This window comes from Colletotrichum abscissum (genome assembly GCF_030869225.1).
Source record: "Colletotrichum abscissum strain IMI 504890 chromosome Unknown Scaffold_24.1, whole genome shotgun sequence".
NCBI lineage: Eukaryota > Fungi > Ascomycota > Sordariomycetes > Glomerellales > Glomerellaceae > Colletotrichum > Colletotrichum abscissum.
The window spans coordinates 25,253-49,723 of record NW_026850143.1 but is presented as its reverse complement, the minus strand read 5'-3'; the positions used below and the strand labels follow the sequence as shown (position 1 = coordinate 49,723).

Genomic DNA, 24,471 nt, shown 5'->3' with positions numbered 1-24,471 from the left:
ACTAGCTTTATAAATAACGAGGTAATACGACGATTATTTTAGGGATATATAATATTCTTTTTTAATAGCCTAATTTAATAAAAATTAATATACTAAGTAACGGTTACGACGTTAATTACTAAAGCTAAGCTTTTTTATTTTAAAAAAACTATAAAAAAGACTATAATTCTAAAGCGCCTTTTTAAAAATATTACCCTTAACTTAGGAGAAGTATAGTTAGTTAATTACGATAATTAGTAAATAATTCGACTTATTATGGGGGAAAGAAAAAGAATAGCTATTTAATTTTATTATATTAATATATAAAATATATAACTAAAATAAGAGTACGCTAAAAGTAGCTTCGAAATTACTTATATATTAATAAAAAATATATTAGTAAATAGACTTATTAAAAACCTTTTACGAGCTAAGTTCGAATATTTTTATATACTTTTTAATTTTTATAATACGCGAGAAGTTATTATAAATAGCTAAAATAATTAAAAATAATTAATTTAGGCTATATTTAAAAAAACTTAATATTTAAAAGTAGATAATAAACGGAACTTAAAGTGCGGCCTAGAGGCTTAAAATAAATAAAATAAAAACTTTTTATAACTCAAAGGCCTAAACTCTTAAAATAATTTTACTCCGTAGGGTATATATATATAAAAATAAGACCTAAGCTTATATTTACTATTTAAATTCTTAGTTTACGAAGTATATAATTATTAGGAATATAGCGTTATTAAGGAGGAGGGTTAGTACGTGCGCTAAGAAATGCGTTTTATATATTTTAAAGTTTATAAAACTAAGAATAATAAGAATAAGGGGGGGTACGGGAGCTAAAATAACCGTTAAGTTAATAACTTAAAATATAAAAGCGGGTAATATAATAAGAGGTTAGTTATAAATAATTATAATAAATATAAAAAAGGACTAAGGGCGCGGGTTAAGGAAGTCCTCTATATAAAAACTAATATAGTTCTTATATATTCTTTAGTTATTTTATATTTAATAAATAATATTACGGAGCTTAGTAATATTTTATTAAAACTATAATTAAAAGTACGCTTCTTAATAATAAAAAAGGATAATATATTTATAAAAAAGAGAGCGTTATTTATAATAGCCTTAGTAAGGGCCTAGGTTATTAGCTATAAAATAATTAATATATTAATATACTTCTTAACTAAACGGTTATTAAAATAGCGTATATATTAATTATTATTTTTTATAAAATAACGATTATTATTCTTAAAATTAGTAAACTAGAGGGCTACTTTAAAATAGGGTAGGTACTAGATCTCCTATTTTTTAAAAACTTCTTTTTTAAGCTTTTTAAAGACTAAGTATATATTAAATAGGCCTAAAATAGTAAAGAAAACTATACTTATTATAGGGGGTATTTTTATTTCTTAGCGTTTTTTTTTACTTTTTACTACTTTTTTAAAAAGAACTAGCTTTATATTTTTTAAACCCTAAAATAATATTAAATATAAATTCTTAAAATAATAAGTATATAATATACCCTTTTTAGAGAGCTTATTATTTAAACTAGTCTTATTTTTATTTTTAAATTTTAAGGGGGGGATAAGTAAAAGCCCGTTAGAGCTCTTATTATTACTATTTATTTTATTATTACTTTTATTATAGTTATTAAAAAGAGTTTTAAACTTAATAAAGTCCTTAATATCTCGATTAATAATTTTAATATCCCTTTAGTTAAGGAGGGAGAGCTTAGTAGCCAGGCTTTAATAAGTAAATAAGAAGTTATAAGGAGGGAAAACGACCTAGAGAGGCTCGTTAATATTATTACTTATTTAAATTCTTAATAAATTATATAATACGTATATAAAAAATATTATAAAAATTATATAAAACTTATTATTATTTTTAGATATATTAAATATTTATATTTAAAATAAAATTAATAAACGATTTAATAATATAAGTACGCGTATATAATAAACGGGAGTACTTATAGTAATTACGAGAGGTTAAAAAGAGGAAAAAAAATAATAGCTAGGTAATACTACGAGAATTTAAATATATATAAAGCGGCTAAATAGCTTCGCCCTTAGTAATTTATATACTAAAAGTAATATAATACGCGCTATTCTAAGTTAGGATTTTATTTATTTTAGATAAAAGGATATATTTATAATAAATATAGTTTAAAAAATACGTATCCCTTATACTTATTTTTTTTATTTATATTTAACTAAATTAGGCTTTTATAAAGGTATTTAGAGATTCTATTTTAAGTATAATAGCTCCTTAGTAATAGTAATTAGGGGGTATATTACGTAATAAGAATAGTAATCGTACTTTATAAAGTACCCGTTATATACTAAATTATATATCTATTTTAGATATCGTATATATAAACCTTTTCTTTTTATTTATTTTTATTTTAATAGTTAAGCTACTTTTATTATACTCCGTATACCTATTGCTGCGTGCTATAACTCGTGACACTTTTCTTAGCAGCCGCCTCGTGGGCCGTCTGATTAGACGGTACCCCTCTCTCGGATATGGCGTGCCTGTTCATAGTGGCTAGATGTTCTGCCTGGCGTCCTGCCCTAGCTGGTGATGGTAGCAGTGTGGCAGTCTACTAGCGGTAAGTGGTACTGAGTGGATGCTTGGGTGGGAAAGGTCCAAGGAGCGTTGAGGGAAGAGAGTGTTACCGGTATGTAGAAGATTGCCAATCCGGTGCTCCCGCGTCGATAGCGTCCCGAACGCGGCGATGAGTTTTGTGTGTTCTGGGACAGGACGAGACCGCAGCTTGCATGCAGCGGGGTCTTTCTCATCGCCCGTTGCTACGTTGGAGTTTGCCTGCCGTATCTGCGATGACAAAGCAAGTGTGGGTATGGGAGACCAGATGAGGCAGGGAGAGAGAGAGCAGGCAACATGGAGAACATTGAGACGACATGGAGAGACATGTGAATTGGATAGGCGTTGGTGAGGCACTCGAGTCGAGCAGGCCAAGGCAGTCAGCGCGAACGTGGAGGGCTACCTGCATGCGGAGGGCATCAGAGAGGGGTGGAGATGGAGCCGTTTGCTGTTACCTTCCCTTGCCCTGCTGTGCGGGGAAAGGAACAAAAGGATACCTCATCGGGAGGGGAAAAGGGGGTTCAGTTGCAGTCGTCATTAACACGCGAGCGACAGGAGATGTGGTGAGGGAGAAGGGCGAGACAAGCACGAGACAACGCTTGACGCGGCGAGACAGTGATGTGTTTGGATGAGGGCGGGATCTTCAGCATTCTTGTGGCGCTGATGTGAACATAACGCGGGGGAAGCTTGTGAGATTACCTGCGTTCTGTCACTTCGCGAAGGCGTGTTTTGGTGGTCTGGACCGATTTACACTGGGGATTGAGATGGTTGAGAACAGGCGTGAGGTGAGGGGGCATCACCAGTCTCAAGAGACTTGGTCTCTGGATTCATGGAGGTGATGCATGATGATGGAGGTGAGAAATGAGATGCCACTGCGAGAGGTGCATGGCAATGTGGTCGGCGGCTGTGCATCGGGTTGGTAGTCGCACACGACTTCAACGGCTGTCGGTGGAACCAGCGCACCCGCCTGTCACCCGTGGGACCTGATATCGTGGGACTTCCGGGGTTCTCGGCGAGTGGGTTCGGGGAGGGGGCGCAGGGAGGAGTGGACTCGGCGGATATAACGGATTCATCGGGTCGCCGACGTTTAAACGGGGTGTTGAGTAGACATCGTGGCCGGAATCATGCCTGTTGATGGTGTGGTGATACACGACTGTTTACACTGCATACACAGTATCTCTTCCGGCGGATAATGATAAGTGGGATAGGCAAGTTTAGACGGGCTTTCTGATAAGTTGGTAAGACTATGGGGATAGTCTTTCTGGGAACACGAGAGATGTGACACGACAGCACGGATGGGGATTGAGAACTTGAGAAAGAGAGTTATGAGCCTCCGATGCCGGGGTTCAAGGGTTACGAGGCACGGGGAATGAGTGAAGTGAGTGAGGCTGCATTCCCCGGTTTCTCAGAGGACCCTGAACCCGGACCTTCAGGCATATTTTGATAGCGTTTTTTTGAATGTGTGGTTCAGCTCTCACCGTGCGTTGGTTGGCTCGGGGCTGTACCTGTACTGCGTACGGAGAACCTAGACGTGGAAACTTGGACGTTGGAATGCACGGCACGGTCGTTGAGGGAATAACGTTTGCGTGGGCGGTGGATGGGATGGATTTTCTGGGGATGGTAAAGTAAACATTGTTCGCTTTGGAGTGGCGGGTTGGGTTTGTAAAGTTGGTAGCAACTGGACTACGTTTCCCACGTTTGATTGCCATTTTCGACGCCACCTATTACGATGCCTCCCTCCGGCTCCGAGATGCAGAGTCAAAGTCTGATAAGGTGTTTTTTGCCCGACGATGGGGGGGAGGATAACGGCAGCAAGATGGTACGGGTGACACAAAACATGGATGTATTCAATGGCACGAACATGGAGACGAGGGTGTAGACTGAAAAAAAAAAGTCGGTAGAAAGCATTGTTGGCACGTTTCCAAAGTCTCTGTATCTGAATCGGACAAGCTTTTGCGGGGATTGAGTTGAAGGCTTGGAGTCAGTGCTTAAGTCGTTGAGTCTTTGAACTCTGTCTGTTTGGATATACTTTTCGCGGCTGACTTGATTTTTCCTTTCTTTCCTAGGTAATTACCTGAGCACGATGGGTTTCCGGCGGCACGGACACGGACACACATTAGATTTTGCGGGGAGGAAGAGGGTTTGTTGAATCATCGTGGGCATAGGTTCCCCGGCTTCCGGACACGGACGGGGGGGGCATGTGTGGGTGGGTATCGCTGGACCCCGGGAGCCTGAACGGCGGTAAAAATGAAGATCAGATTCGGCGACCCGGGGAACGTTTCTCGCTGATCCCCGTTCTCGCGGTCAGGTATCAAGGAACTGAGGAACCATCTACTAGAGTTCTTGTCGCGGCGGATGTTGGGGAGTAGAGACCATCTGTTGGGCTACGAGATGGGGTAAACCAAAGTCTAGTGGGCGGAGGTATGCCTCTTCTCGTCTGAATTTTTGTCAAAACCGCGCAGTGGCGATGGGATGCTGGAGTGGAGAAGATTGGTGTTTTCATGACTGTAGCTTTCGGTGATGGATGTGTGGGCGGGCAAGGTTATCTGGGAATGGCGGTTTGAACCCCCCGGGGATGTTCGGGCCATTTTTGATGAGAGGTTTGATAATTGACACATAATCTCGGCGCTTCTCTGTTGATGGTGGATATCACTATCGAGGCGAGCGGGTTGTGGTGCGCGATGTACGAATGAGGCGCAGATGTGGCCATGGGGAGTCAGAGATCAGACCAGTCTCGAACTTGGGATGGATGACTGGATCCTCGGCAATGGCATCGATGCTTCGTTTGGTCAAGTTGGTGGTGAGAGTGGTGTTTCGAGGATGACTGATGGGTTGCGGTTGCAGGCGCCACGGCTTACCGTTCGCCACGGGTGGAGAATGGGGGAGGCATTTTTTTTTTTTGGTTCTTTCAACACCACCTACGGCATCGATGTCACGAAGAGTGTAATGGGCGATGCCGGGTGGTGGGCGGAGAGAACCGCGTTGGTAAGGAGGGAGAGATGGGAGCCTCGTAATTGTGCAGATGAGTGAGGCCATTTGGTGATTGTCTGCTTTGTGAGATGTGAGGGCGATGATGATGATGCGTGAGAGGCTTGGTGATGATGGAGTTATCGAATTACAGCGAGAGTTTCTTGGGGCATCGGCTCACACAGCGCATAGCATTTTTTGGGTTGCAGTTTCTACGGCCAGGAGACCATGGAAGCACGAGATTCAATGGACAACATGTAACATGTGGCTCTCAATGGGGGGCTTGTTGATGTGAGGTCATAGGGGTCCTGGGGAGATCGTCGTCGATGGCGTTCCTCGTGTGTCTCTTTCATGTGCAATGCCCGCTGCGTGGAAGGCTTGCGTCGCGTTTGCGTGCGTGTATGTATGGCGAGGGTGCAAATCCTGTCTTTGGGCTGGGGAACTGCGGTTCAAACTTCAGGCGAGGCGATGATTGCCCCCTTCATAGAGAAGATGGACGTCAGTCAGCACGTCAGTTTACAACTTTTGCGTGCGTGTAGCAAGCTAAAGCGGCAGCAACACAACGCTACCACCTAGGGCTACCTGAGCTTGCTGGCTGCCGCCTGAGTTGAACCCCTTTGTGTGTCTGAAGATCAGGTTTTTCTTAATCATATTTTTTCAGGGTCCGACGATCATTGAAGATTATGGCTTTTGGGTTGGACGGCGACGGGCGCGGACGAAACGGGGCGAGACGCGGGGAGGTGTTGTGGTGTTGTGTGGGAGGGAGGCGGTGGTGGTGGTGGTGGCTGGGTGGAGACTGACGAAGGGGTTTGAGGGGATTCCAGTGTCGTAGAAGAGGTATTTTTTTTTTTCATCGCATAGCGGTATACCTAGATGGGAGCAGGCGAGACGGATGCGGGAGGGCTCTCTTTAGGATCTTGGTCGTGGTGTAGGTGGTGGTGATAGCGGCGAGGGATATGGACGTAAAGACGAGGACGAGCGCCGGATGGTTGATGATGGTGGTGGCGTGCGTGGGAGACCTCGCATCTGTTGGTTCTCCATGGCCCAGACTCTTGTCAGTGGTTGCAAATCTTTGCCCTTTTCTTCCTTCCTCCCCCCCTCGCCATCTCGTCTGTATGCGACTCCCGGACATCTGTAAGTATTCGTAGGCTTGTAGCCACATGGATGGGGACACTGGAGGGTGCTGCTGGGGTGCTGGGGCCGGAGCCTCCAAGGGCCTTGCGTCTTCCGACATGCAGTATGCGGAATGCGGTCTAGGTGTGTATGCGAATGTGTGAGAATGCGCGTCTCTTTGGGTGTGCTGCAAATGCAATCCGGAGTCGTGTGTGTGTGGTGATGGTGGTGGCATGGCATGCGACCGGGTTCCGATGATGAGACGCTGTTATCAGGGAGGGAGGGGTCTGGAACTTTGACAGTCTCCACTCCGGTTCTCCAGGGACCAACCTATCCACTGATACCGATGCGAAAGGTATGGATGGGATGCTATTGCTGATGCTGCCAGAACTGCTAATACTACGCAGGAAGAAGAACTACTGCGTGCGCGAATGCGTTTATTGCGCTTGCTTGCCACGATGCTACATGCTACCGATGCCTTGCCAGCCGCTTCGCTATTCTGAGTGGGCGTCTGGGGCATCAGCCTAGACATGGATCTCGAAAGGTGTGATGCGGATGCGGGCAAGGGGTGCGGGCATAGGTATCTCAGATCCAGAGGGCCCCTAGCCAGCATCATATCGAGAAGGATGTGCGGTGAGCCTGAACTTGTCAAGATGGCTTCTTTCTTCCAACACCCTCCCCCTCCAATATCAAAGAGAACCTTGAGCATAATAGAGAGGTTTGCTTCTAACTCTTCAGGAAGAAGATATCCACTCAGAGCACGGTAGCTTTGCTTGCCGCGCCTACGTAGAACTGATCCCCCAGCCAGTGCAAGAAGAGGAGGGGGATTGTTGCGTTTGGGTCTCTTGTTCGCCTCCCCTGGGGCAAGTCTGTGCGGACAGTCCGGTCGGGGTGGGAGTGGTGCAACACACACAGCACGGAGAAAGTTTATTCTTGTTGGGGGAACCTAAGCCGCCTGGAGAAAAGACGGACAACGGATACACAGAGACTCAGAGAGAGAGAGACGTGTGTCTAGTTTTGCTCTGAAGAATCTCTCCGCTAGAGGTGAGCTAGAGCGAGATGCCAAGATGGGTTGGCCGTTGGTGGTTTGGGTTGTGTTTGCAGTGTCAGTGCCAGACGAGGGGTTGTCTAAAGCAGCCACCTCCATCTCTTCAAGGTCGGTCAGTCAGTCAGCATGAAGTTCTACCGTCGGTGTGCTTCTAGTCGTCTTGTTGCATCTCCGGTAATAACCCTTATGTCTTTCCCCATTGCAACGCAAAAGCAGCATAAACTTCGTACGCTTTGACTATGCCACGATTGCTATAGCGCCGGCTTCGGAGGCTGGCAAGGCTGGCATGGAGAATTATAGTCATATTCATTGTTTTGTTCGCCTTCCCTCTTATTCAGAACTACTATCCCGCCGGGAGCTTCTCTGGCACGCCTGGCAGATAGCGCCCGCGACGGTGCGGTGGACAGCTCTGCTAGAGCGGCGGTGGGCGCTGTCGCTGGCTGGTTTCGTCCACTCTTGAGGCTTTTCCTGACCTTGGCTATTTTGGTGGACTCTTTAGCGCCCTCGACTGCTGGCATGGTTGGCAAAGGGGCTGGACGGGCTGGTTTCTGGCTGGTAAGACCGGGTAAGCCAGAAATACAATTGCACAGAAATAGGGATAGAGGCGTTCGCCTAGAAGGTGACGAGGTGAGTGGGCGTGTGTGAAGAGCATGGGAGAGAGGATGTTGGTACTTCAGGGAGGTTGTAAGAGTTCGTTTGTTTTACGCGATGATGGTGCTAAGATCGTTATCTGGGCAGGCGACGAACGTGGCTAGCGGGGGTTGTGGAGTTGACGAGACTGGAGGGATGGATAGATAGATGGGAAGTGTGGAATGGGATGTCGTCGTCGTGGTGGAGAGCCTCACGATGTGACGAGCATGGCAAGGGGTTTTGGCTGAGCCGTTTCCTGCGCCTTGCATTTTGGCTCATGCCCGGTCCATTTCACGATGTTTGGTTTGGTGTCGTTGCAGGGCCAATGGGTGTCGCCAAAGGCCTAGCCACAGCATTGGCCCATGGGTTGGAACCCCAAGGGGTGTGCTGTTCACGATGTGTGGGCTCCGATGGGGACGACCAGTTCGCATGTCCTTGAAGCACGAGTTGACGCGTGAAATCCTCCGAAGCACATCACGTAGACCAGGGTTCGCGGAGATCCAGGCCACTTGCGGATGCGAAACATGTAAAAACGGATGAGGGACCCCCAACAATAACTCACATCGCTATGCCGACGACAACGGTGATGGGGAGTCGGGACTCGGAACGAAGCCCGCCAGCGGCAACGGGAACGAGGATGAGATGAGTTGAGTGGTTAATCGACCAATCCATGGCATGCAAGACCACCCCTTCGAGGCTCGAAAGCCGGTGGTCGGAATTGTTCAGATCCAGGGTTCGCAAGATGTAAGAGAGAGCATTTCAGCGAGGCACATATGGTGAGACAATATCGGACAGTTGGGACTGCAGCTTGATGTCGACCCCTGCCAATTACTTGCAGAGATTTTTTTCGCCTCTACTAGGGGGCTAGGCGTGTGAATGACGAATAAGCCACTGCACGATTCTTGGGATATGCGAACATGAGAATTGTTTAGATGTTCCTTAGGAGCGCTGTGTCGAGAGACTGGCAGCTACACTTACAGTTGCGTGTGTACATAAGGCAACAGAAGAGGGGTTCAAGTCTTACGGAGGGTGTTTGAGTTGACTTAGGCAGAGATCGGATTTGATAGACGTTGAATCTTGCTGTTTCTGTGTTTTGGTGTGGTGAAAAATTCAAAGGCGATGGCGACGGGAATTGTACTTGCCGGCAGCGGAGTCCTCCGCTCCCCGACTATACCGGCGAGACCTACCGCCTCAAGCAAAGAAACTCAACCTTGTCAAACAAACGTTGGCTGAAGCTCGCCTCGTTCGTAAGCTTTGCAGCATCTGGAGCTGTCCGTTAGATGCGCCAAATCTGACAACCAAAGCCGACACTGTCGATCACTGAGCGGGTGGTGCGCTCGAGTTGCCCGTGGATCAGACGGAGAGGCCCTTGGCCAAGAGCTACACGGGCCGGTGAGCGTTGGGCGTAACACCATGGGAGGAGGTGAGTGAGGTGAAGGAGGGGGTGAAGGATTCTATGGACCACGCTCTAGACCGTCGGTCTGTGACTGTCAAGATGCGAGGAGGCTCTTCTCTTCCCCCTTCGAGGCTCACTTGCAGATGTCGAACTCACGGTTAACGAGACCCAGCGGATGGGTCGGTCCCAGTGTCTGCTTGTCTGCGGATGTGGGCTGCTAAGCGCGGGAACGAGGGACAGTTGGGGGTGGATGAGCGGCACAGGTAATATTGACGCTTTTTGCCCAGGCCTCTCGATGCTTCTGATACGCTCAACACGATGGACGTACGGATTCGAAATAGACATTACATGCAATGCGGATTTAATGTGGATTGCATGGTTCGTTGGAGGTCTGAGAAAAGTGATGAGCGGACTTATTGACGTCTTCCTCCCATGTTTCTACACCCCCTACCCCGGCGTCCGCCGCATCGCTGAGAACAGCGGATGAGCCGCTGCTGCTTTTGTCTGCCTTCGATGAACGGGAATCGGGATCTACTACCTAGATTTCGAGAGTGAGACGCCAGACGTAAAAAAGCCATTCTGCTTATCTGTGGAGATTCATGTCTCTGATGAATCCAGCCCCAGCCGCCGTTTTGCGTTTGTTCCTCAGAGAGATTTAGACTCACGCTGATCGATGGACAATCTTTCCCCTCAAGTCCCCTTCCCGTCTCCGCAAAGCAGCGGCCGTCGTGCAGCTCAGCTCAGCTCAGTTCTGGAGAAGGTCCAGGCGGTCGAGGGTGTTCGCGCAAGGGAGAGGTCCACCAGCCCACAAACCCACGAACACCGAACCCAACCCCCGCAAGACCCAATTCTTTTGTCATTGCTTTGGGTTTCCACTTTACTGCTGCTGCTGCTGCTTCGCTCACATCATGTTGAGGCTAAACGATGGGAAGACGAACAGGCCATCATCACATAATCATTCCTCATCCATCATATCAGACCGATGTGGAGCACAACAGAGCCGCCGGCGTTCAAACATCACTCCAACGAAGCACGATGGCGCCGCACGTCTCCCAAACTAGTTTGCCTTTGCCTTGGAACAAGACATGTCAAACTCGCCTCTGTGGATTCTACGCATACGTGTACGTGTACTGCGTTGTTGTTGGGAAACTCGAAAGGGACTTGCCCTGGAGGGGCGTCCGCTGCCAGCACCAGTGGAGATGAGGAGCGGCACAGACTTAGACCTGCTAAACCAGAAGAAGCTTCAGTGAGCTTCAGTGCGTTTGCATGGGGCTGACATGGCGAAAACGAGGTCGGTAACTGTGATAATCTGCGGCGTTGGCAGGGTCCCTAGATGCTGTAGGGGCTGGATCTGCCTGGCTGGCTGGCCTGTAAAATCCCCGACCACCTTGTTCTTCACCCTCTTCTCCTGTGTATGAGTGCGTGTGTTTCTGCTCTCTGTGTTTGTGTGTCTGTGGCTCGCTCGGCCGGGTGGCGGCAAGGTTCGCGCGAGGCTGTGCGCGTCTTCTTCTGCCCTCACCGTCCTTGCGTTATCGGAGAGAACAATGCTTTGTGGACTTCGCTCCGGACTTTCGCCGTTACGTTAGCTTTTTGCTAATTATTTTGTCAAATATCACGCCGAGATTGGACGCCCTCCACCATCAACAGTCATACTATCAACCGTGCCACTACAATGCGCGATGGATCCACGGTCTGCATGGAATCCGTAACATCTCGCCCCGTACCGCGATGATGACGGCCCCAACAATATCCTGTCCATCTCGGACGATATTCAAGACCTTTGAGATGGAGGGTCGGGAAATATCATCCTCTCTGAGGGTGGTCCCCATCCAGCCTCGCTCAATCGCTGTTTTAAGTGGCATAATTTCCTTCCTAGGCCAGAAGCTGTCTGATGCAGACGGACCGGTGTCGGTGTACTGCGACCTCACCCATTGCCAGTGGGTGTGAGATTGATACCCAAGCGATTGACCTCTCATATGCCGCACAAGACAGACACCTGCGCCAGCCCTGCAAGAAGACGTTTCAGGGTTCAATGAGGCGCTTCTGCGTTGCTTATCAACTGCAGCCATAACATAACGTACAGATTGGTTGCGTGAGAGGGTGTGAAGCGGTGCTGATCCCTCTTCCATCCAAACACACCCTCTCGATTTGCTGCCCGCTCTGAAAAGGACCCTGAACTTGGATGATGTGAAGGGCTTGAATGACGCCAGTGATCGTCCCGTTGTCTAGACCTCTCGCACCCTTTGCTTCATCCACTTCAGTCTCCAGAATTCCTTCGTATTTCGGGGTGCTTCACTGACATTGGCCTGTGAAGAGAGGGGAAGAGCCAGGGATCGTCTCTCGATGATGCGAGTTTTGTGGAACAATGGCTCGGCCGACGGTTGATGGGTGAGGTGAGGTGCTGGTATTGCGGGTTAGCCGGGGAACATACACTCGGCTTTCGTGAGCTGATGTGTGATGTGACATCGAGACGGGAGGAGCCATGATCGTGAGGCGTCTAGATTCACGTGTCATTTTCTACCTTCTATTGTGGGATCGAGGATACCGCAACGGTCTGGTGCATTGATGTCGATCGGCGATGTCAGAATTGTGTCTGGGTTTCTCCGGGTTTGATGAGATGGGCTCATCATGATAATGAGGTTTCAGGGGGATGTTGCCCGAACCTTCCAAGACTGTACTGGATTTGTATGGGGCATCATTAGAGTCTATCATGATTTTCTACAATAGCTATTTCAAATCAAGGTAAAAGATATCTGCTTCGGTTCGTGTGGCTACATGTAAGTTCAAGCTGGACGTGAAGAGGAATTCAGAGGGCGGACATGATTTGAACCTGCAATGAAATACGCCTCTATGTAGCAAAATCTATCATGTTCACTTGGAGTCATTGGCGTTCCATACAAGGTACTAACAACTTAAGTTTACCATGCCTTGTCTTCATCACGATGAGAAGGCCTACACGTTGCATGAAAACACAAAACCCGTATCGTCATATTTTGTGACAAAGACAGTCGAGATGATGCCGTTTCGTAATGAGAGATGATTTTACCGCATCTGTCCTAATTCCTAGTGATACTGACTGGATAATAATTGAATAGGACACGCTCGACATCAGACATCTTCGCATTTTGTGCCACAACACATACTACATGCAGAACCCGGGTCATCTCAGTTTTCACAGTCTGGGACCCTCGATAAGCAACTACTTAGTGCTCAGCTGAATCAAAACCTCTTTCTCAGTCTACCCAGTAGGACTTCCTCAGCGCGCTGGGGTCCACTGGTCCAAGACAGCTGTATGCATATTCCCTTGTAGGCTGTGTGAACGCGGTGACTTGCGCATCTTCCGCAGTGATGCTCGCAACCGCCGTCGCCTTCTTTCTTTTGTTCTTATCTTTCCTTTTATGTCCAGGCAGATCGTGGCTTGCAAAATCCATTCCATATACTGTTACTGTTGGCGCTGAAAAGTTGCTCAAGGTGCTGGAGGTATCAACATAGACTGCCTGGGGTTTGTCCACTAGTTTGTCTTTGTGGAAAAGCCTCCCGATGGCCACGCCAGATTCCAGTGTCTCTTGAGCTTCTCTCAAAGACTGTTTTTTGATGAACCGTTTTGACGCTTTCTTAGCAGCTTTCTTGGCAGCCTTTGAATTCACTGGTATTGCTTGAGAAGCCGAGCCGCCATTAGTAGAGGGACATGGTGTCTTGATTTCACTCATTTTGGCCCTGTTCCATGGCATCAAACCAAGGTGTACGGCAGTTCCTATCAGAAGCAGCAGCAACGATAGAATGATCTCGATAATTGCCAAATACAGACACACCAAGAAAGCCGATGGAGCTTCTGTAATGGACGCAGAAGGCGATGGGCCCGTTGCAGGTTCTCCGGGTCTACTGAGTTGAATCGCCTCTTGATTCGCGCGAGCTCGAGGAATATTCTGGAGACTCTGCTGAGTATCAGATCTATCTTGGGAAGTGATCGCATCATTTGAAACCTGACTGACCTTGGGTACGGCCGGCCTCGTCTCTGTACCTGCTTCAGTCTGGCCCATGCTCTTTTGGCATTGCGGCTGGCCTCCTGGACCAGGGGGTAGGGCTTCATCGCTTGAGACGTTGACGATTTGTGACCCAGGGAACGACATTTGGATAGTCTGAGTTGCTGCATCAACTCCAACTCGACGTCTGCTCTGTTCGTTTTGTAGAGACAGTGTTGGGCCGGGAGGTGACATCGTAGTGCCTGAAGCTTTGGTGACTTTTGGCATAGCTAGTCTCTTCTCTCCACCCAATCCAATTTCAGGCATGTTTACTTGACTTTGTAGAAAACATCTTGGATCTGCGGAGGCATTGTCATTCCTCGAAGCTGTGCTGGCTAGTGTTACGGCATTGGCTTTGCGTGTGTTGCTCAACTTGATCCTATCCGCCGACTTGAGTGGCTCGTCAGTAGGGACCATCCATGATGTGTGGGCTGTACTTTGATCAGCCATCATATAAAATCTGAATATGGAGTAGTACAGGAACTGACCTCTTGATTTAGATATAGTTCTCCAGGTGTGAATCGAGGCTTGATTGACCTTGAATTTCTCGAGCCATTTATCTGTGTAGTCTATCGGCCACACCTGATAGCGGAAACTTTGAGCTTCTTGGACAGCTGGATGAACTAGCAAGATTGCACATGACGTCGGAGTGCCTAGACGACCCTTCAGGACGGGCTCCTCTATGTCTTGCCAGTTGGTTAGACCGTCTGGGTGAAACCGTTCTGGCGGTGGCGGAGTTAGGACGGTAGTGTATGAGCCTTGAGAAATACGCCACGCAAAGACAAGGGAAGCTCCTTTGATATACTTTGACCACGCGCAGGAGCTTTTCGTTTGTCGCAAGCATAGGGGATTGCCCGAGTCCATCAATGGTCCCATGGCGGTGGTGAGCGTCTGCATCCCTCGTTGAGCTGCCCATTCTTGAACCTGATCCTTCATCAACCCGCTCCATAACACCTGCTTATTCTCCAGCCATGGACAACTTTTGAATTGTCTAATTATCTGCTCAAATTCCTGAGACGTCAGATATTGAGGACAGGCTGTGCGAATGAGGGCTTGGCATGACGCAGTCTGCGGACCAAGCTGGCCCACAGCCTGTTCTGATTTCTTCACCTCTTTTGGCTTTTCCTGCTCTTGGTTCTTCAGCTTCTGTTCTGGTTTCGTAGACTGTTCCGAATCCATAAGGTGCTTTGACTTCTTAGGCTGTTCTGGTATCTTGGGTTGCCCCGAGGTCTTAGATTGCCCCAATTTCTTGCATGGTTCCAATTTCTTGAGCTGCTCTGGTGTTTTGGACTGCGCCTGTTTCTTACATTGTTCTGTCTTCTTGGGTTGTTCCACTTTCTTAGGCGGCTCCGACTTTTTGTCCTGCCCCGAATTCCCGGACTGATCTGGTTTCTTCTTTAGTGCCATGGTATTCAGGTGTGAAAACTGACGAAAAGACGACCACGAATCCGGAGAACCGGATAGAGGATTCATGAGCGTGTGTCTCGGTTTATAAAAGTTGATTGATTGATTGGTGTATTGCCTCGGAGTCATGTGAAAACGGATGAGAAAAGTTACAGCTGGAAGTGTATCTCACAAATGACAAACCCCATGTGAGATCATGAATCTATTTGGCCACGAGTGCCTAACGTTCAGCTAATGTTCCTTCGAGGCTTAAACTGAAGTTGCTACCCCGCGCTAACATGACCATGACGTTGAGTTCACGGTCAAAACGATCGAGTTGCACGAACCTGAGGGGTCGCGCTGGGGCAAAAAGCAATTCCTTGGAATCTGGCTTCAGAAAACAGCTGATTGGGGTTCTTTGACCTTGCAAGGTGTTGCCCCTCCTCAAGACACTTCATCTAGCGGGAGAAACGCACTTTACAATATCTCACGTTGATTACCCCAGGGCCGTCAGGGATGGCATCGGGTAGTCGAATGAAATAATACATCGGCTTCCACTACCTTCGAAAGCGAGAGGAACAAAACTCCAAGTTGGAGTAGGTAGAAGACGACTATGTTTGGACTACTTCCATACCAGCTGGAACATACACTCGACGAAGATACTCGATCACATCTCCACATTTCCACATTTCAGCTCAGTTGATTCGTTGTTAGTTTCGGTCTTAGTTGCCGGCTGCAGCTTACTAGAAGCAAGGAGAGTCAGGATGTTAAACAGGGCTTGATCTTAGTGGCCACCAATCACAACATGCCCATTTGAATAGTTCCGCGCAAGTTCAAGTACAAAGTTCCTTAGACTGGTTTGTGATCGCGGGGGGCTGCATGCTTTGATATGGTTCTCTCAACATTGAGAAACGTGAAGATACGTAATTCGTTCGACATATAAGGCGGTGTTGTAATGTTGAAGTATTTCTTTTTCTTTTCAATCAGACATAACTACGATGGCTTGACTACATTGCTGTGACGTCACTCAAAGCTGTTTGAAATGAATCGAAGACCACTTGCGCGGAGAATTCTGCGTAGACACATGAGATAGATGAACATAAGAAGCTTCATTGACCTCTAGGATGCCCGTCAATGGACAATGTTTCCGGAAAAGCAGTGTCTTCTGCTTTTAGCAACAGGATGTGCGTCGGAAGCTACCAAAGCCTTATTCGTGAGTTTTACTGAAATTCGTAAGCATCACGTCCCAGCATACCTATGTTGAAAAACTCTTGGTTCGAGGGGAAATCTTGGGCCATCCACGTCCTTCTTATACTGCAAGAGGGAGAAAACCGCACAGTCAAACTTGTCACTCGCTACAATGGATGGCGTGCTTTCACGGTGGGCTTGAAAGTTGGAACGTGCCTCCAGTGCTTGTCGAATGTGGAGAATGCTCAACCAGATTTCCCACCGCCAAGCATCGCAAACCTTAAAGATTGCGCGAGAATTACACAGCCAACAGCGCCAGAAAGCCACAAGAACTCCAAAAACGATGTATCTTGTGCCTGTTCGGGCGCCCTCGCCGCATCTTTCTCACTCACGAATGACTCGTTACGGCTTGGCCGCCGAGACATCTTAAACAAGAAAAGGGGGCGGCGAAGGATACAAATACTCACTCATGCCTCGGCAAGATGACAATGATGCCATTCTCATAGGCCATATTGGTCTATTTGTTACGCAACTCGAGCTGGGATTGAAGTTGGGTGGATTATGGCGACATTTCTAGTTTTTCACAACAGCTCGTCCGACTGAGGATGCGCCGGTCCCAAGCACTAATAAGCTTTCGGTCGTCCCGTCCGGCGGCCAACTACGGCAAGGGGACAAGCACATCAATTTCGTGGTTTGGGGATATCTCTGCTCTTGTTGGATGTGCAACGACAAAATCCCCCACTCTCGCAATCACGCAATCGACGTCGTGGGCTCCCGTCATGGAATGCCGGCGGATAAAAGACCGATAAGGGTGTTGATATCGGCCCGCCTCCATATCTGTTGTGGACATGGGGTCCCGCTGGCCGGGGAAGTGGGCAGCAATTATGGTAACGTTCCGCTCTTGAAGTTCCCCAAACACCAAAGATAAGCGGCATTTGGATGCTCATAGATTCAAAAGAATGCGAGAAGTTCTCCAAACTTCTTATAATTTGTGAAGATTTCGCTGGTTTTCCAGCCTTGGAATTAAAGAGACGTTATCCAGTGCCCAGACGGGAGCTAGCCACCCACTTGCCGGGACTAGGATATGCATGGGGTCAATGGCAATGTGCCAATGTCGCAACAAGCTTCCACAAGCTCGCGATCAACCTTGGCCCCGCCTTGGCCATCTGGGCAGGCCTACGGTCCCTGAACAGGATAGTTCGATGGGGCCCTCCTGTCAACTTTCCTGGAGATCTATCTCTGGCTGCAACGTTCCGGAGACTAGCAGATAACATATCAGTAGGTGCGAGGTAGGTCAAAACTCAGTTCCCGGGCCTCCTCACCTTCTCTTCCTTCAGTCTCTTAACCTACGCTGTCAAGTTATACAGAGCGAAGTTGATCACCATGGGTAAGTTCTCTAGCACAAGTTTGATGTACGTCTAGTTCGCTTACATGTCTGCAGCTGAGAATGTTATTGGTCTCAACGTGCACAAGGTCGTCGAACCCGACTCCGACCAAGGCGTACACCCCGAGAAGGCTCAACAAGTCAGTACCCTCGACGTAGAGTCCCAAAACAACTCCCTCGATCAGGCACACTCTGTCATCGATGATGATGCCTACCCGGCTCCGACTGCTGAAGAGCGGTCGACGCTTCGCAAAGTTGCAGACTCCATCCCTATCACATCATGGTCTCTTTGCGTGGTAGAAATGGCCGAGAGAGCATCATACTATGGTGTCAAGGCCGCTTTCAACAACTATCTCCAGTTTCCACTGCCCGAAGGAGGTCCTGGCACCGGTGCCATCGACAAGTCCAAGCCTAATTCCCATGCCGGCGCTCTTGGTCTGGGACTGCAGACAGCCTCTGCCTTGGGTCTCCTCTTCACCTTCCTGGCCTACGTCATTCCCATCTTTGGTGCGTGGATTGCAGACGTCAAGATCGGCCGTTACAAAGCCATTGCATGGGGTGTTGGTATTGGAGGTGTTGCCCATGTTATCATGGTCGGAGGCGCTGCTCCGTCAATCCTGCAAGCCGGCAAAGGTGTTGCCCCGTTTCTTATCAGCTATTTCCTACTTGCCATCGGAGCCGGTATCTTCAAGCCCAATGTTGCACCGACAGTCATCGACCAGTACAAGCACCAACGCGAGTACACCAAGGTGCTCAAGTCGGGAGAGAAGGTCATCGTCGACCCCGAGACTACAGTCAACCACATCATGCTGATCTTCTACGCCTTCATCAACGTTGGCGCCTTCTTCTCCATCGCCGTCGTCTACATTGAGAAGTACCACAGTTTCTGGCTGGCATATCTCGTTCCTGGTATCGTCTACTTCCTGCTTCCGCTTTTGCTTGCCGCCACGTACAAGCGCACAGTCAGAGTCGCACCTCAGGGTTCCGACTTGAACCGCTTCGTCAAGATCACAGTTTCCGCAATCAAGGCGAGCAAGGGAAACATCTTCTCCAAGAATGTGTGGCAGAACGTCCGCCCTACCGCTCTCGCCGAACGGGGAGTCCATGTCGGCTACTCTGAGAAGGATGTTGACGATGCTCGCCGCACGTGGCAAGCAGTTCAGATCTTCCTCTACATCCCAATCTGGTACTTGAACGATGGCGGCGTTGGAAACGTCCAGAGCAACCAAGGTGCGGCAATGACATCTGACGGCGCACCGAACGATTTGCTTAGTCACTTCAACCCCTTGGTCATCATCGTCTTCTCACCCTTCATGGCCAATGTCGTCTACCCCTTCCTCGAGCGTAGAAACGTCAAGTTTGGACGCATCAGCAGGATGACAGTGGGATTCGTTTTGGCCATTATCTCTTCCCTCATTGGTGCATTGGTACAATGGCGTGTCTATGAGACGAGTCCTTGGTAAGTTTTCCTACAGACTGACCTGGCACCTGAGAGGCAATGCTAACATTCTTTGAAGTGGCTACGCTGCCAGCGACTGCGACGACGTCTCCCCTCTCTCGATCTGGTGGCAAATTCCCAATGTCGCACTCGGTGCGATGTCCGAGATCTTCATCAACGTCACGGCCTACGAGTTGGCTTATGCTCGCGCCCCGGAGCACATGAGATCGACCGTTGTTGCTCTGTTCCTCTTCATGACAGCCTTGAGCAGTGCCTTGGGACAGATTCTTCTTCCGTCTATCGCGGACCCAACCCTAATTTGGGCTTGGGCTGCCCCTGGTATCGCCCTCTTCGTTCAGACCATCGTCTTCTGGTTCAGACACCGTCATCTCAACGACGATGTATTCATGACGTACAAGGAGGACTTCGAGAGCGTCAATTCCGGGGAGAAGAAGATTGTTGAGAAAGATGAGAAATGATGAGGGAAGATTTATGTTTACAGATTCAGAAGAGTTCCAGATGGTTGCTCGATTGGCTCCATCAACCATGTAAATCAGTTATCTGGAGCTATCAATTCTGTTCTATTTATATAATTTGACGAATTGTATTTGTACTAGACCATCTGGTATCTTTCATCACGTGGCAAATGTTCCAGGTGCTGTACATTTTTTAGCAGTGCCAGCGGGGTAGTAGTGTTGGACTTAAGTGAGGTAGCTCTTGCATAACACCGACGATGGTTGAGAGGTGCATCTGCGCCATGTTGTCTTGGGAGACTCTGTAATCGGAGTTTCATTGGTAAAACTCTTCTGGCTGAACTATGGGATACGGGAGTAATTACACAGCAGTCCTTTCACTTGGCTTCACTCGTCAATGCCTTGATCGCTATGCCAAAATTGTCGTCAGCTTCCACCCCCTGTTACTACTATCCCTGGCTAATCCTGAAAATCGTTCTTTTTGTCCTTACGGCAACCCATAAAGCTCAAAGTGATAAACACAGGCAGCTAAAAATATTGAAGTCAAGAGTTGATTAGTGGTAATGTCACTGGATTGGCAATTTGACGTCCTACTTTGTTGAAGCAGATTACTAAAGGGATCAATTAGCAACCTCCGATCTTCGATTTGCACTTGCACATATACTTATATGTGAATAGAAATGTGCTGTTTATTATCTCAAGCAACCTGTGAGAGTGAAAGAAGCACGGCTCGGGCGTGGTGGTTCGTGAAGTCGGCCAGGTTGTAAAGTTTCGGCCGACCCTGGCCCGGATCCGGTCCGGACCCGACAGTTCTCATTCGTACTCTGTAGCTCGTTTTGGCAACCTGGGTTGCGGTAACGTAGAGCCTAGAAACTAGTCCGGGACACAATCTTATGGAAGTGATTCCGCTATGACGATAGCAATTTGGGCGATGCATGTTTTTCATTACGTATTCCAAAATTGCCTGCCTCAGACTTTTACAATCGCCAATACATCTAGTTTAGGAGTTGTTCCCTCATTGATCGCACCTGGTCCATATTTTCCACAAAAGTCAAGCAGATAAGCCAACAGAGAGACAAACGCAGTCTCTTTATACGCTGAGTATTGGGTAGGAAAGTGTCATATGCTCTCTCAGACGAACTTTGATGTGGCCGCGCAGCAGACTGAAGCTTGGTGCGTGACACAGGTGTATTGCAGCGACTCGCGGCACGAGTCATTACCAGCGACCTTGTATGTCGTCGCTTGAGCTTTTCAAGCCTTCCATATCTATCAATGTCGATCGGTATTTTAGAACCGAGAGCTGATATTAAGGGTTATGAACAGCCATAATTTGTGTTGAAGAATCTTGAACAATGAACGCATCCTGGAATGACCTACGTAACCTTTTGACACTCTACGTAGGTACTTCATCAATTGATTACGTTATTGTGGCAACTGAGGACTTGAGTCAATCTCCAAACGAGGTACAATCTGTGAACTCGGCCTGGCTTATTCACAATTTTGCAAGATGATTTTCCGAGGGCATCCTCGTTCAGCTAGTATTTTGTCGACTCGAGTTCGAAATTCTAATAAATGAAGGTCTCGACCCTGAGCCGCCTTCCCGAGAGGCTCGACTTGTGATATGAGGATCGTATTGTGTCGTCTCATTGATCAGGACCCCTGCTAGGTTGCTCAATACGGCACCCGCGGAGCCAGCAACGACTTGCCAGGCGTCTGAGCGGCGTCTGACCACTACAAGCCATGTGGGATGCCGGAGTCCTCAGACTGGGGTCCCGTGGCAACTGCTATGAGTGATATGATTCTATCATCTATTTGTCTTTGTCTTTCGTTGAAGGACCTTGTTGACTGCAATTACAAGTTAGCAACACCCATTCGTTAGTTGAGTGGTCGTGAACTGGAGAGATTGCCTCGGGCCGGAGCGGAAAGAACGAGAGATGGCGATGAGCGACATGACATGTCCACATGCAGCTTAAATAGGCACTCTCGCCCACTGAATGTCGAAATGGCACTAGGCAGAAATCCTACTCCTTTCTCATTGGCAACCATCAGACATCAAGCCAAAATGACTGCCTTTCTCAAGACCTTCGCCCTTGCTTTTCTGCTCATCCAGGGAGCTCAGAGGTAAGCGTGCTCGTTAAAAACCCCTTCTCCCTCTCAAGAATGACGGGGGCTGATAAAACATACCAATAGCAAGGACCATAGCAGTCACAACTGCTGCCTTTTGACCGCAGAAGGATGGATTCCCAGAAATGACTGGACGAAGGCGGTTTGTGAGGAGCGCTGGGGATCGGTGGTAAGTATCTCTACCACTTGACGTGACTTCAAAGGCTAACAATACCAACAGGCTACCTTTGACGGCGTCAAGTGCATACAGAAGCCTGGCAACGTGATCAGCGGTGAAGACTTCTTCACCGCGTGTAAGCTTTATGGGTACATCAATGGTTACCAGCAATGGGAGAGGGGTGCTGGGATACCGTGGCACTTGCTCTTGATATGTGCATACCTGTAACTTGGGGTGGTTATAATAATCTTGGAATTATCGCAAAATACTTTTAGCCAGAGCCTGCACCTGGTTTTACTGCCCAACTACTTAGAGGCCAATTTTGATGCTATTACGCCATAAACTACGGCTTCCGTGACTTGAAGAGCATCATGCACTCGGCTATGGAACTAGGCCATGCGATACAACTCGTTTCTACTTTGAGATATCATGTGCCTCTTATTAAAGAAGAAATCCCGCGTAAGAATGAGAAGAAAAGATGAACTGTACATCCAACCAGCCAGCATGGATGTTCTCCTCTTGTCATCGGAAAGTAGGAGTTTGATCACCTGGCGCCAAGGGAGTCTTGTCTAAGAACTAAGACCCTGCTGTACGGAGTAATACCGCGCACTCAGCTGCTTGAGATGAGTTCACTGAAGAGTGGAACCGGCTTTTCGCTTCCTAGAATTAGCCTTTGCTCTGATGGTACCCATCACTGACAAGGCGAGCAGTGTCTTCTGCCAAATACTTGGACCGTTGTTATGATGAGAGTTAGAGATGGAGCGTCACTTCTGAATATTAAAAGACCGATTCTGATAAGTGCTCATGTGCTTTACATCCTTACGGTCTATTATCTGTTTTAAGTTCAAGTCAATAAGCAGTTGAATGTCTTAATTAAAGCAATGGGGAGCGATTCAGCAAGGATTGAGATCAATGGCACTGGAAGTAACGGCACTGAAAGTCGTCATCAATTCTAGCAAAAAGGCACGGTCGTCAGTGCAATTCATGTTGCGTCTCATCGAGGGAACGAGCCTGGTTCGAAGGCGGTGGGATACTTCGTCTCATAGTTAGTGCGATTGGTTGTATGGCGGGTTTACACTTGATCACGGACTCTCTTTCATGCTCAACTGTTGCCTGCTGAATGCGACTCAAGGACACTCGAAATTTGCATCTAATGCTCGCATTGGAGGAAGGGAGGTTAGGACAATGATTCAGAGTAATGCTTCCTCAATGATTATTGGCAAGGGGTTGCTTGCTGCCTGCCTTTGCTGGGGGAGTGCAGCAGGGAATACTTGAGGCATAATCTTAAAGTCAAGTTAGCGGCGCCGCAATGCGTTTACGATGCCCTACAGTGTACGGGGTATGGGAACAGAAACTTAATTGTTGTTGCTCACGTATCCGTACTCTGTGCACAAACCCTTCAAGGCTTCAACATGTCTATCCAGTCAACGATTCAGTGAGAACAGACAAACGATTACTGATTTGACAGCTGATATTTGTCGAAGGGTGGGTTCAATCCGCGGCGAACTCCCACCAGGACGATCGTTTACGCGCCGGTCCCAATGATTGTGGTACGAAGGCGATGAGCTCTAGGGCGAGAATTTCCTGTCATGGTTCCCTGAGGCAATGCACCTGGACTGTGGATACCTGGCGGACGCAGGCCTTTTCGCCCTTCCGCACGTCCCCTTCTGAGAATGGTGGAAGCGAGTCACTAATTTCTGCTCACGATGGACAGAAAAGGAATGTACAAGCCGCCCTAGACAATGATTGGAAGCTTAAAGATTTTACAATACAAAGTGATGAGCCCTTGAGATGGGTAGCAGTATCCGCAGTCGTAGAGAAATCGTCTCGAAAAGACTAGTAACTTTAATCTCAAGCAATGCGAAAACGAGCTATCAGTCGGATCCGGTCCGGAGTTCGGGCTGGACCGTTAACCCGGTCTTACGTTAATCTTGCAGCTCTGTTGTGGGCTTGACCTGCGAAACGCAAAGGTTCTAGGCACTTTGTATGGGAGACAAGCTATTGCAGCGATGGGTTTCTGCCGAGTTTGTGCTCTTTCGGACCTATGTGGTGGGTTGATGGCCAGCTTCCAGACTGCTGATTTTTCGTGACGGACCGGTCAAACGTAACGTAATTCGGGCTATGACCATTCATAGGGAAGTATGCCGAGCGCCCGGCACGCCGACCCAGCCCGGAGGAACCGCTGATTCAGCGGCGACCCGCACCGGTTTCGACAAAATCGGCTTCGTGACGAAAGGTCTGAGACACCGTAGATGGTAGCCCGTTTCCCCGCCCACGCCCGCTAATCATTTCACCGCCGCCATGACTGGCCCCTAGCTGGATGAATGCCGGCGGGAGGCTCGATGCGGCTTGGCGTAGGAGAGATCCCGTGTGGATCGTCCCTAGCCCTGCCGCACATGAGAGCGCTAGCGGACCGGATGTCATCCTGCATCGCATACTTACCTGTAGTTGTATCCGTGTACGAGGTACGGCTCTCTGAGCAAATCATAAGCCCCGGATTACGGGAAATCAGTTCCGTCTGAGGGAAGACGAACTGTAAATGCCAAGCTT

At 48.2% G+C, this 24,471-nt stretch overlaps 6 protein-coding genes across 6 annotated transcripts; 3 read left to right on the top strand and 3 right to left on the bottom strand.

The window, feature by feature from the left end:
• Nucleotides 1-3,502: 3,502 nt before the first annotated feature.
• Nucleotides 3,503-3,733, top strand: CABS01_09699 (uncharacterized protein; the record flags this gene model as incomplete). The annotated part of the gene is made up of 1 exon (XM_060543056.1): nt 3,503-3,733. A coding segment is annotated over one exon (231 nt), but the record flags the coding sequence as incomplete, so codon positions are not given.
• A 2,513-nt stretch (nt 3,734-6,246) lies between these two features.
• On the bottom strand, nt 6,247-6,799 carry CABS01_09698 (uncharacterized protein; the record flags this gene model as incomplete). Its single annotated transcript, XM_060543055.1, has 2 exons — nt 6,247-6,361; nt 6,435-6,799. The coding sequence occupies 2 exons, from the start codon at nt 6,797-6,799 to the stop codon at nt 6,247-6,249; spliced, it is 480 nt and encodes a 159-aa protein (XP_060399753.1).
• Nucleotides 6,800-11,419: 4,620 nt separating this feature from the next.
• On the bottom strand, nt 11,420-11,821 carry CABS01_09697 (uncharacterized protein; the record flags this gene model as incomplete). The annotated part of the gene is made up of 1 exon (XM_060543054.1): nt 11,420-11,821. The coding sequence occupies one exon, from the start codon at nt 11,819-11,821 to the stop codon at nt 11,420-11,422; it is 402 nt and encodes a 133-aa protein (XP_060399752.1).
• Nucleotides 11,822-12,985: 1,164 nt separating this feature from the next.
• Nucleotides 12,986-15,181, bottom strand: CABS01_09696 (uncharacterized protein; the record flags this gene model as incomplete). The annotated part of the gene is made up of 3 exons (XM_060543053.1): nt 12,986-13,687; nt 13,745-14,205; nt 14,263-15,181. 3 exons carry the CDS (start codon nt 15,179-15,181, stop codon nt 12,986-12,988), a joined length of 2,082 nt encoding a protein of 693 aa, XP_060399751.1.
• Nucleotides 15,182-17,776: 2,595 nt separating this feature from the next.
• On the top strand, nt 17,777-19,646 carry CABS01_09695 (POT family protein; the record flags this gene model as incomplete). Its single annotated transcript, XM_060543052.1, has 2 exons — nt 17,777-19,188; nt 19,247-19,646. 2 exons carry the CDS (start codon nt 17,777-17,779, stop codon nt 19,644-19,646), a joined length of 1,812 nt encoding a protein of 603 aa, XP_060399750.1.
• A 2,056-nt stretch (nt 19,647-21,702) lies between these two features.
• CABS01_09694 (uncharacterized protein) lies at nt 21,703-22,149 on the top strand (the record flags this gene model as incomplete). The annotated part of the gene is made up of 3 exons (XM_060543051.1): nt 21,703-21,761; nt 21,831-21,933; nt 21,985-22,149. 3 exons carry the CDS (start codon nt 21,703-21,705, stop codon nt 22,147-22,149), a joined length of 327 nt encoding a protein of 108 aa, XP_060399749.1.
• Nucleotides 22,150-24,471: the final 2,322 nt, after the last annotated feature.